This window comes from Mytilus galloprovincialis, chromosome 4 (assembly GCF_965363235.1).
Source record: "Mytilus galloprovincialis chromosome 4, xbMytGall1.hap1.1, whole genome shotgun sequence".
Taxonomy (NCBI): Eukaryota; Metazoa; Mollusca; class Bivalvia; order Mytilida; family Mytilidae; genus Mytilus; species Mytilus galloprovincialis.
This window is the reverse complement of record NC_134841.1, coordinates 66,083,652-66,096,943: the sequence shown is the minus strand read 5'-3', so window position 1 is coordinate 66,096,943 and position 13,292 is coordinate 66,083,652. Positions and strand designations below refer to the sequence as shown.

General features: G+C 34.1%; 1 protein-coding gene across 1 annotated transcript; it reads left to right on the top strand.

The window, feature by feature from the left end:
* The first annotated feature begins 6,370 nt into the window (after positions 1 to 6,370).
* LOC143072725 (universal stress protein YxiE-like) lies at positions 6,371 to 9,250 on the top strand. The gene is made up of 4 exons (XM_076247819.1): positions 6,371 to 6,529; positions 6,829 to 6,912; positions 7,443 to 7,552; positions 8,892 to 9,250. The coding sequence occupies exons 1-4, from the start codon at positions 6,448 to 6,450 to the stop codon at positions 9,084 to 9,086; spliced, it is 471 nt and encodes a 156-aa protein (XP_076103934.1). The 5' UTR covers positions 6,371 to 6,447; the 3' UTR covers positions 9,087 to 9,250.
* Positions 9,251 to 13,292: the final 4,042 nt, after the last annotated feature.

Genomic DNA, 13,292 nt, shown 5'->3' with positions numbered 1-13,292 from the left:
GACAAGTACATTTAACTGTTTTAATCAAATGTCAACTTATTATATTATGATGAATCCTTATTTAAGGACAACTCTTATATGGAGTTGGCTGGCAATTTCTCATATTGACTTATGTGTTGATTATGTCTTATGATTTCTATATATCTGTTATAGTTTTCAAGATAAAGGAATAAAAGCGAGAAAAAATATAATTTCGTCATTAAAGGGCAATAACTCATAAAATGTTGACAGACGGTTCATTGTGTTTTTGTCTAAATTAACTTTACTAGATCACGTCTATTATGTATTTTCATACACAATATTTGTGTAATTAATTGAAGAACTTGCGTACTGACAGTATAAATTAAATTTTATTTTGACATAATCACAGGAATATTCTGCAAGCAGATAAACAAACAAGCAATGTTGAGCCCTCAAAAGAATTTGGAAAATGCAACACCAATTCGGTGCGCCGTTTACAGTAGATATTTTGATAACTGTCTAGGATTTCAGATGGTGAATGGTGGACAATGTTCTCTGTTTCAAACAAGTATGCAAGTTGGTGGTATAAGTGATGAGTATTATGAACGACGCTGAACAATACATTGACCGTATACGTAGCTATGTAAAGAAATTATTCTGGAGATCCAAGGATAGTGATTAAGATTATAACACAATGTTGACTGCTGTACACCTATTTTTGACATTTTTACATACTATGTTCGTTTATTTTGTTTACACATTGTTGTCAATATAATGGATTATAATGCGTCTCTCATATTAGAGAGAGGTTTGTCTAGCTATATAACTGGGTTTAATTCTCCATTTTCTACATTAAAAAAGTGCCTGTACCAAGTCAGAAATATGACAGTTGTTATCCATTCGTTTGAGCTTTTGATTTTCACATTGGATTAGGGACTTTCCGTGTGTTATTTTCTAAGGAGTTAATTTTAGTGTTTATTCACAAAAAAAAAACAATTATTTTGGATAAATACTGAAATTAGCGGATTTTTTTTTTTATTCAAATACACCTGCACTTCAGAAACATCCGAGAATGTGTACTATTTTTCAAGTTAAAAACACGTTTGCTTTTCCCCTTATAGTTGATGTGTTTTCCTCAGTTTTAGTTTGTAACCCGGATTTGTTTTCTATCAATCGATTTATGACTTACGAACAGCGGTATACTACTGCTTCCTTTATTTAAACGCAAGTTCAAATGTACTGCTCTGTACTGACACATGTTTCAATATATTGTTGAGGTGTGTTCATCAGTTTTTTTTTCTTATGTCAAAAGATGTAGTTTTGGTTCATTCACTTTAAAGAAAAAGTCTAAGAAACCGATATAATTTGTACTAAAAAAACAATAATACAGAAGAGATTCCACATTTGTTTTCGTTTTCTCTCTTTTGCAAGGAATGTATGAGACGGATTTATGCATAGATGATAATCGAACGATTCGGTCTATGGATGTACAACAATTTAAACTGTAAAGGCATCCGATCAGAATATGACCTACCGAATAAGTCTATTTGCTGGGTTTGTAATAACATGAGCAACACGACGGGTGTCACATGTGGAGCAGGATATGATTACCCTTTCGGAGCACTGGCTGGGATCACCCGCAGATTTTGGTGGGATTCGTGTTGCTTAGTCTTTATTTTTCTATGTTATGTCTTGTAAACTGTTATTTGTTTGGTTGTCTTCTTATATTTAGCCATGGCATTGTCAGTTTATTTTCGATCTATGGGTTTGATTGTCCCTCTGGTATCTTTCGCCCCTCTTTTGTAAACTGCTTTCGACCATCAAAACTAGCGTATTAAATTTCGTATTTAGTAACTTTTATCGCTTAACTATGTAAAATATTTTTATATGACAGGGTCTTTAGCTTAGATTTCCCAGTCTAAAATATAACAAAACCGATAAATTTATCCACATTGCACCATCACGATCCTTATATGTCAGTTGTATTTTAAAAGACAAATGTATCACCTAGCTAATGAGCATCATTTAATGATCTTGTCTGCATTGATTCAACTTATAACTATTGTGACTTTGTCTGATCGGTTGTCAGGTGGAATTTTCGAAAATTCATCAACATTTAAAAAAAATCTTATTAAATATTTCGTGGAAGGGCAGACTAGATTTTTTTTGGTTGAAGACTATAAACCCTAGTTTTCACACACAAAAACATATAATTTTTCCAAGATATGCATTTTCATCATGTATTTTTTTTGTGGTTCATTAGATAGGTATTTCACTTGACCCATATATTTCATCTTTTAGTACTGTGATTTTTTAATGTTATAAAGTCAACTTGTAGCTTTTATATATAAAAATGATAGAATCTGAAGCGAGACGATGTATGAAATATTCTTGCTTTGAAGATATCAAGACAGAATATTCAACTCAAACACACCCTTACATAAAAAGGTGCACTCGATTTTCTCTTTTCGATACAATTGTTACCCATTTTTTGGAATTTTTAGCTCACGTGGCCCGAAGGGCCAAAGTGAGCTTATGCCATCACTTGGCGTCCGTCGTCGTCCGTCGTCTGTCGTCGTAAACTATTTCAAGAATCTTCTCCTCTGAAACTACTAGGCCAAATACTTCCAAACTTTAACTGAATGTTCCTTAGGGTATCTAGTTTATAAATTGTATCCGAAATTTTGATCTATTAACAAACATGGTCGCCATTGCTAAAAATAGAACATAGGGATCAAATGCAGTTTTTGGCTTATAACTCAAAAACCGAAGCATTTAGAGCAAATCTGAAATGAGGTAAAATTGATTATCAGGTAAAGATCTATCTGCCCTGAAATTTTCAGATGAATCGGACAACCCGTTGTTGGCTTGCTGCCCCTGAATAGGAAATTTTAAGGAAATTTTGCTGTTTTTGGTTATTATCATGAATATTATTATAGGTAGAGATAAACTGTAAACAGCAAAAATGTTCAGCAAAGTAAGACCTAAAAATAAGTCAACATGACTGAAATGGTCAGTTGACTCCTTTAGGAGTTATTGCCCTTTATAGTCAATTTTTAACCATTTTTCATAAATCTTAGTTATCTTTTACAAAAATCTTCTTCTCTGAAACTACTGGGCCAAATTGAACTAAACTTGGCCACAACCATCATTGGGGTATCTAGTTTAAAAATTGTGTCCGGTGACCTGGCCAACCAACCAAAATGGCCGTCATGGCTAAAAATAGAACATAGGGGTAAAATGCAGTTTTTGGCTTATAAATCAAAAACCAAAGCATTTAGAGCAAATCTGACATGGAGTTAAATTGTTTATCAGGTCAAGATCTATCTGCCCTGAAATTTTCAGATGAATTGGACAACCCATTGTTGGGTTGCTGCTCCTGAATTGGTAGTTTTAAGGAAATTTTGCTGTTTTGGTTATTATCTTGAATATTATTATAGATAGAGATAAACTGTAAACAGCAATAATGTTCAGCAAAGTTAGATTTACAAATAAGTCAACATGACCGAAGTTGTTGCCCTTTATAGTCAATTTTTAACCATCTTTCGTAAATCTTAGTAATCTTTTACAAAAATCTTCTCCTCTGAAACTACTGGGCCAAATTAATCCAAACTTGGTCACAATAATCTTTTGGGTATCTAGTTTAAACAAGATGGGTGCCACGGCTAAAAGTAGAACATAGGGTTAAAATGTCAAAAACCAAAGCATTAAGATCAAATCTGACTGTGGTTGAATTGTTTATCAGGTCAAAATCTATCTGCCCTGAAATATTCAGATGGATCGGACAACACGTTGCTAAGTTGCTGCCCCTGAATTGGTAATTTTAAGGAAATTTTGCAGTTTTTAGCTCACCTTTCCTAAAAGGAAATGTTAGCTTTTCTCATCACTTGGCGTCCGTCGTCGTCGTCTGTCGTCGTTAACAATTTTTCAAACATCTTCTCCTCTGAAACTACTGAATGGATTTGGATGAAACTTAGCATGGTTGTTCCTTAGATTATCCTGCACAAAGTTTGTGCTTCGATTTTTGATCCGTCAAAAAACATGGCCGCCGCTACTTAAAATAGAACATAGGGGTCAAATTCAGTTTTTTGGCTTATATCTCAAAAACTAAAGCAAATAGAACATGGGGGTAAAAATGTTCATTAGGTCAAGATCTATCAGCCCTGAAATTTTCAGATGAATCAAACAACCCATTGTTGGGTTGCTGCCATTTAATTGGTAATTTTAAGGAAATTTTGCAGTTTTTGGTCATTATCTTGAATATTATTATAGATAAAGATAAACTGTAAACAGCAAAAATGATCAGCAAAGTAAGATCTACAAATAAGTTAATATGACCAAAATTGTCAATTGACCCCTTAAGGGGTTATTGTCCTTTGATAACAATTTTTCACAATTTGTTCATCATATTTGCTAACTTTAAAAAATCTTCTACTCTAAAACTACTCAACCAAATTCAACCAAACTTCATTTGAATGATCAGTAGGGTGTATAAAATAAAGTTTGTGTTTTATTTTCTATTTCGTCAAAAAACATGGCCAAAGGCATTGTTTACCAGGTGAGCGATTCAGGCTCTTGAGAGCCTCTTGTTTCTTGAGTCACATAATGAAAGGCAGACACGAAAATTACTGAACTAATAGATTAATATGTTTTCCGTCCGTGGTAAAATTTTTTTAAAAAGATCCATTTTCTACATCCAACTTGAAAGATACCCATGTTGTCGACTTGCTATCTAACTGTTCTGCTTAACTATGTACTAAATAAATTGAAAACTTATGCAAATGGTGTTTTTAAAATAAAACACTTCGTAATTGAGAAGAAAATTGTAATTTTGTTTGTTTCTATTAACTTTTAAAAATTTTGTCATTATAGTAAGCATGTATCGCCTTCTCTAACAAAGAGCTTTGATTCTTTTGTTCTATTTCAACCGGGTTTCCGACTGGCCTGCGTCCATGAGACACAGGATTTCCACGTTTTTTTACTATTAAGCATTGTGTATACGTTTCATAACATATAGCTGAGGCAGAGACATATGTGTATATATGTCTCTGGCTGAGGCAAACGTAAGTTAGAGAACGGAAACAAATTTCAGCAATTTTTCAATTTGTAAAGGGGCATTTAACAGTTAAATTGACGCCACCAAAATTAAAAACATGATTTGTATTTTGTGTTTAAATGCATTGTGTATACTAGAAATTTCAAAACATTTGGTCGATGCAAACTAAAGTTAGAGAACGCAAACCAATTTTGGACGTACGTATGTAGCCGAACAAGAGTAAAACTTAATGCTCCCTCCGCTACGACAGGGGCATAAAAAAATACTTCTCTATCGATTATAAGGATACAACAGATACAGTTAAGTCTGCCTCATATCTTGACTAACATACAGAAAAATTGTGGACAAAATTGCTCTTTTAAACTTTTCAATTGAGAACCTCGAGCCATGGGGGAAAACCCCCGCAAATAGTTACAGTTGACAGCTATATGGGTGTATGACAAGAACACATTACGAAGTTACAGAGAAAAATTAGTAAAAATACTGATTAAAACTTAATACCCCATCCATAAAAGGTTGGTAAATGCAACAAGCACCAGTGGAAAATTCATGATAATTTGAGTAGCTAGTAGTTCAATAATTTAAAGAGGTCTTCCTGAAAAAGGAGGACTATTGTGGGGTCATTTACTGTCGTAGATTCCAATTTTCGTGGCAGAGGGACAATTATATTTTCGTGTATATTAATTGACTTTTAATTTAGATTTCGTAGTTTAGCCACAGTATGTCGATCGAAAATTTGTTTTTCGTTGATTATTCAAATTCGTGGTTTACTTTTGAATTTTACATCACATATTGTTTGCCTTAAAGCTTTAGAGACTTTTTAAGTGCGAACTTCAGTGGCGGATCCAGAAATTTACATAAGTTGGGCCCACTGACTGACCTAAGAGGGGGCCCCGCTCCAGTCACGCTCCAATGATTCCCTATATAAGCAACCATTTTTTTCCCAAAAAGGGGGGCCCGGGTCCCCTGCCCCCCCTAAATCCGCCTCTGAACTTTTTCATTTGCAGTGAATATAAAGTGACACCTTATGTAGTACAGCTGGACTAAAAAAGGGGAGGGGACTTAAACCTTTGTTAATGGTAAAAATAAGTCTGGAGTTAGACATTTTCCATTTTCCATTTCATTTTGATTTTACCCCAAATGTAAGGGGTTAAAACATACTTTTGAACCCCACCACTTTTAAATGTCTGGGTTATGATCTTATTCCTTTCCAAAACAAAATCTCCTTAGACCTATTGTATAGTGTCACGTACTATATGGATACACGATATAAATAAACAAGAGATTATAATAAGTATTTATTTATAGTTTTTAAATACCAATCAATCTTATGTAAGATACACGTCTATTCGATTATCAGATCTTATTTTTAGACCTTCACACTTGACCTACTGGTCGTATAAACATTTCGGAAACTTTTTAATTTGACAATGGCCGAAGGGGCAGAAACTGCAAAAAGGATCGCTGTTGTGGCGATGGATGGGAGTAAACATTCAGATATAGCCTTGAATTGTAAGTTTAATAAACATTGATTATAGTTAATAATAAAATGCAACGTAATTCAATAAAAACAAAGTTCATTATTTGCGTCGTTTTTTTTGTTGAACTCGAAACATTCTAGAACATGCAAGAGTAGGCACAACTGCGTTTATAATATATGATCATAGACAAACATAATATTGGCGAAAAGGGGAGCGAGAGCTTTCAAAATTTGGGCACATTTAAAATAATTATTCAAAAGTGTACATAAAGAGTGACTTTCGTAGCCTATAACTGATAGATAAAAAATGTATCTATTTTCTTTTTTATAGTTTACGTGCAAAATGTTTACAAAGAAAATGATGAGGTCATAGCGATGTACTGTGTTCACCACAAGGCACAACACAAATATGAGTGTAAGTTGATATTTATATCCAAATAAGTTGATATGGTTAACAATTTGTTTTATTAGTAGATAAGTGTGCGTAATTGATTTAAAGCAAGTATAATTTGCCTTTATCAATGTCTTCTTAATTTGCACAACAGCTTGCCAACACCTAAGAATAAAAAGATGTGGTTTAATTGTCAATGATTTCTCAACATATTATGTTTCACGACCAGTCTCGACCAAACCAAATGACAAATTCTAATTTAGACGTACGTTGAAAAAAATGTGGTCATGATATTTTATCATCCAATGCTGGTTACATATTTTTTTTTTATTTACAGCGCGCATAACAGAAAAATTACCAATCGACATACATGCGTGAATATTTCTGTAATAGTCTTAATTAATACTCTTTGAGAGGCGGCACTATTTTTTTACTATTTTGATATCTCCGAATTGAAACTCCAAAAATGAAGCTTTTCCTTATGAAAGATATTGATAAAAGATGACTGTTAAATAAACTGTTTATATTATTTTTCTTTAATTTTAACTTTACAGCTAAGTGGATGCCTGTTGATCCTAATATTATTGTCCACAAATACCACGAAGAAACAGCCAAAGGAGAAGCAATATGCAAAGGGATAAAAGAAAAACTTGATGCATACCAGGTAAATGTTTTATGAAATGGGCCTCTTATAGCTGACTATGTGGTATGGGCTTTGCTCATTGTTGAAGGCCGTCCGATGATCTGCAGTTGTAAATTTCTGTGTCATTTGGTCTCTTTCGAAGAGTTTTCTTATTGGCAATCACACCACATCTTCTTTTTTATATTGACTGTCGTTGGAAATGAAAATGAAAAAGTTGTTTTATGAGGAAACTTTGGGAGATGTCAATGCGGTCGTTACAGTCAACGGCAAACAAACAACTAAAGACATATTTTCATATATAAAAACATGGAGATGTGATATGATTGCCAATGAGACACCCATCCACCAGAGTTCAAATACGTTGATATGAGCAATTTTAGATCACCGTACGGCCATCAACAATGAGAAAACCCATACCGTATAGTGGTATATTGTCTAACTATCCCAAGCACTATTGCGTAGAAACTTCAAAGTTATGTTGATATTTGTTTGCTCAAAATTTTGTACCAATTCAGCAAAACAATTCACACAATAGCAAAATGGTCAGCGTAGGAGAAAAAAATATTGGAGTGGATGGACCTACACCCTCCGGATAAAACTGTAAATTGTAACTTGAATAGTGTTTCTGTAAATTAAGTCAAAAGCGTCCCCTTTATGTCGTATGTCTGATTATTTTTATGCCCCACCTACGATAGTAGAGGGGCATGATGTTTTCTGGGTCTTTTCTGGTCTGTGCGTACGTCTGTTCGTCCGTGCGTCTGTCCGTGTGCCCGTTTCAGGTTAAAAATTTTGGTCAAGGTAGTTTTTGATGAAGTTGAAGTCCAATCAACTTCAAACTTAGTACACATGTTCCCTATGATATGATTTTTCTAATGTTAATGCCAAATAAGATTTTTGACCCCAATTTCATAGTCCACTGAACATAGAAAATGAAAATGCAAATTGCAGGTTAAAGTTTTTGGTCAAGGTAGTTTTTGAGGAAGTTGAAGTCCAATCAACTTGAAACCTTTTACACATGTACCTTATGATATGATCTTTCTAATTTTAATGCCAAGTTAGATTTTTATCCCACTTTAACGGTCCACTGAACATAGAAAATAAGTGCGAGTGGGGCATCCGTGTAATGTGGACACATTCTTGTTTTAACTGCAGACCCAACCCTCTCTCTTCCCTTTTAGGAGATTTCTTACTTTGGTTGAACCCTGTCGGCTCACTTCCATATTTGGGTATCATAAATCCGCCACTGGCGTTTACAAATGTTAAAAGGGAGTAAACTAGTTGACGTACCTTAATCCCTCTCAAAGTACTGTGTGGACTATATTTTTAGCCAAGGATAATGATTTTAAGCGTATTGTTTTAGGTTGGTGGGAAGGTGATGCAATTGGAAGGAGGAGATCCTGGTCACACCATAATGAACAAAATTGAAGAACTTGGAGCCAGTCTAGTTGTTGTCGGTTCCCGAGGTCACGGCACCCTCAGACGGAAGATTTTGGGAAGTGTTAGTGAATACATTCTTCACCACTCGCCAGTCCCTGTGTTCATAAGTCGCCATTGAAGAACCACCCACGTTCTTTGGTTCATAATAATGATTCAATTCAATATGGTAGCTGAAAATTTGAGATAATGTCTTTGAAAGTTAATATATGTGTATGTGATAGCTTTGATAGAGCGACTGGATAGATTTAGACAAATACGTTTTGAAATAAATTTTGACTATAATATATTTGTTCAAAATTTCTTTTCTATTTTGTTTTTACCCGGACCGATGTCTATTGTCCTAACTTAGATCACTAATGTGTAAATTGTGTTAAAATACATCAAAAATGTATATTCTTTTTCAGTGTATTTAAATTCTTTCTATTTTCCCGTCATTTAGGGCATTTAAAAATGTCATTTAAGATCATAAAATGCGCCCGATTGTGGAACCATAGTTAAATATAGATATTATACAGAGAGATTAATGTGAATTTGATTTCTTTCGTTTCTGCTACATACTGCTCATATTTTACATGTATGAAGATTAGATAACATTAATATCACTAGATTTTCTCTATATTATTAAACTTAAGTATGTTTGTTATTGTAATGCACTTTTTTGAATTTGAAGTGTAGCCCGATAAATTAAAATTGCTCAATGTAACTGAAATAGTTTACTACCATTTGCATTTATATTTATCTCCCCATTACTAATAGGTTGTCAGGTGAAATTTTCGAAAATTCATAAATATTTAAAAAAAATTCTAATTAAATATTTCGTGGAAGGGAGGACTTAACAAAAATCAGTGGTTGAAGACTGTAAATCCTAATTATCATACACAAAATAGGATTTTTTTTCGAAGATATGCATTTTTACCATTCAACTTAATTAAAAGACTGTCGTCAAGTACTTTTAGTAAAAAAAAATAGCTACTCTGTTTTTGTGATTCATTAGAAAGGTATTTCACTTGACCCATATATTTCATCTTTTAGTACTATGATTTGTTATGTCATAATGTCAACCCGTAGCCTTGCTATATAAAAATGGTAGAATCTGAAGCGAGATGATGTATCAAATACTCTTGATTTCTACGTTTTCAAGCCAAAATATTCAACTCAAACACACCCTTACATAAAAAAGGTGCACTTGATTTTCTCTTTTCGATACAATTGTTACCCATTTTTGGAATTTTTTCTTTAGTCACATAATTGAAGGGCAGACACGAAAATTACACGAAAATTACTGAACTAATAGATATGTTCTCCGTCCGTGGTAATTTAAAAAAAAAATCGGAGATTATGCATTTTCTACATCCAACTTGATAGATACCCATGTCGTCAACTTGATATCTAATTGTTCTGCTTAACTATGTAATAGCTAGATACTAGAAATTTTATGCAAATGGTGTTTTTAAAATAGAACACATCGTTATTGAGCAGAAAATTGTCATTTTATTTGTTTCTATTAACGTTAAAAAAAAATTACATCGGCGGATCCAGGGGGGGGGGGGTCCGGGGGTTGAAACCCTCTTTTTTTGGACGATCAATGCATTTGAATGGGAGCATATAGTTGGAACCCCCCTTTCTCTGGGTTGGGACCCCCCCTTTTTTTAATGGCTGGATCCGCCCCTGAATTGTTACTATAATAAACATTACAGTAAGCATTTGTCGCCTTCTGTAACAAAGAGCTTCGATGGTTTTGTTCTATTTCAACCGTGTTTCCACTTGTACATACAATCGGCAGTTATTTAAACATTTATTTGATTTTTCAAGAAAGCGAGACAGTGGATCTCCTGGATTTAACAGTTTCTTTGAGGAACAATATATATTTTTTTCACAAAATTATCTGACTTTTATCAAACAAAAATGTTTTTGACTACACCTTAACACTCAATAATATTTGTAAATCTAAAACCCTAAGCCAAGGAGCTGACGGGGTTTGCTCCCTGGTCCCTATCAGGGCTTTGTCCCAATTTAGGATTCACCTTCAACATTTGTCAAGCTACGTCACTGTTGGACTTTATGTAAATGTCGTGATGATTTATTAGTCTAGATTGTATGGAACGCCAAAACTGTTTATAATAAGACAGTTTTGGCGTTCCATATTAGTAATGTGTATGTAATTTTTCCTTTGAACCCGTTATGGATTAAAACCTGGACTTCATAGCTCCACTGCTGTCTCTCAAATTAAGCAATTTCGAGCAATCAAATCTGTTGTGTTTCAAGTTTACAGATTCGTGTCATGTCAAATATCTAACTTTGACTTTTTTCTGAAAATATCTTTGATTGCATTTTTATAGCATATAACGCGCCCTAGTTCTCAAAAGTTTAAAAGGGTACTTCAGTTGAACCACAGGTCAAATTTGCACTCATGCTGGTATCTTAATTTCATACTTTAATAAAATTTTCAACAGGGGTTGAAGTAATCCTTAATCCCAAAGCTTTCCTTACACATCGAAACACACAAACATTTTACGAACTGACAAAGATACATCTAGTCGTAGAAATATTTATTTTATTTAAATATTTAACAGGACTACTTTATCGTGTTTTCTTTCAGTCTGTGTAAATTGTCGATCTAACAATCTCACTAAGGGGTCATCCATAACTGTCAACCATACTCCAAAGTGTACAAAACATACACTTTTCACCCCCCCCCCCCCAAATCCTCCCTCAACAAGTGTACGTCAACCATTTTCATAAAAGCAAAACTGGGGTGATATCAGGTGCCCCGATAGGGTAAGCAGAATACCGGGGCACCTGATATCACCCCCAGTTTTGCTGGGGCTCATGATGCTCAGTCTTCAGTTTTTCTATGTTGTCTCTTGTGTTCTATCATTTGTCTGTTTGTCTTTTTCATTTTAAACCATGGCGTTGTCAATTTATTTTTGATTTATGAGTTTGACTGTTCCTGAGGTATCTCTCGCAGCTTTTTTAAATACATGCATGTGATTTCAAGTGACTCTGTAAACTACTAGGATGACCCAACCCTATACAATATACATCACGATAATGAGGTTTATCATCTGTATGTATTCTCATGTGTCGTTGTAAATTACCTAAATTGTTTACCGCATATATCACAGTCATGAAATTTATCACCTGTATGTGTTAATTCTCATGTGATTTATCTTGCTAAAAATATCCTTTACCACATACATCACAGTCATAAGGTGTATCACCTGTGTGTATTCTCATGTGTGTTTGTAAACCAGCAAGCCTTCTAAACCGTTTACCACATACATCATAATAATAAGGTTTTTAACCTGTATGTGTTCTCATGTGACTTTGTAAATTGCCTAGATTCCTAAATCGTTTACCACATATATCACAGTCATGAAATTTTTCACCTGTATGTGTTCTCGTGTGATTCTGTAATTTATCTTGCTCACTAAATCCTTTTCCGCATACATCAGTTATATGGTTTATCTCCAGTATGTGTTCTCATGTGAATCTGTAAACTACTACTAGTATACCGATTTAAGAGTTTACCACATAATATATTACAGTTATGAGGTATTTCATTTGTATGTATTCTCATGTGTCTTTGGTAATTACCAAGGAAACAAAACCCTTTACCACATACATCACAGTCATGATGTTTACCGGCAGAATGTGTTCTCATGTGAATCTGTAAACAAGAAAGCCGACTAAACCCTTTACCACAGTAACCAACATTTATATGGTTTATCACCTGTACGGGTTCTCATGTGAATCTGTAAACAAGAAAGCCGACTAAACCCTTTACCATAGTCACCAACATTTATATGGTTTATCCCCTGTATGGGTTCTCATGTGAATCTGTAAACAAGAAAGCCGACTAAACCCTTTATCACAGTCACCAACATTTATATGGTTTATCACCTGTACGGGTTCTCATGTGAATCTGTAAACAAGAAAGCCGACTAAACCCTTTACCACAGTAACCAACATTTATATGGTTTATCACCTGTACGGGTTCTCATGTGAATTTGTAAACAAGAAAGCCGACTAAACCCTTTACCACAGTAACCAACATTTATATGGTTTATCACCTGTATGGGTTCTCATGTGAATCTGTAAACAAGAAAGCCGACTAAACCCTTTACCACAGTAACCAACATTTATATGGTTTATCACCTGTATGGATTCTCATGTGAATCTGTAAACAAGAAAGCCGACTAAACCCTTTACCACAGTAACCAACATTTATATGGTTTATCACCTGTACGGGTTCTCATGTGAATCTGTAAACAAGAAAGCCGACTAAACCCTTTACCACAGTAACCAACATTTATATGGTTTA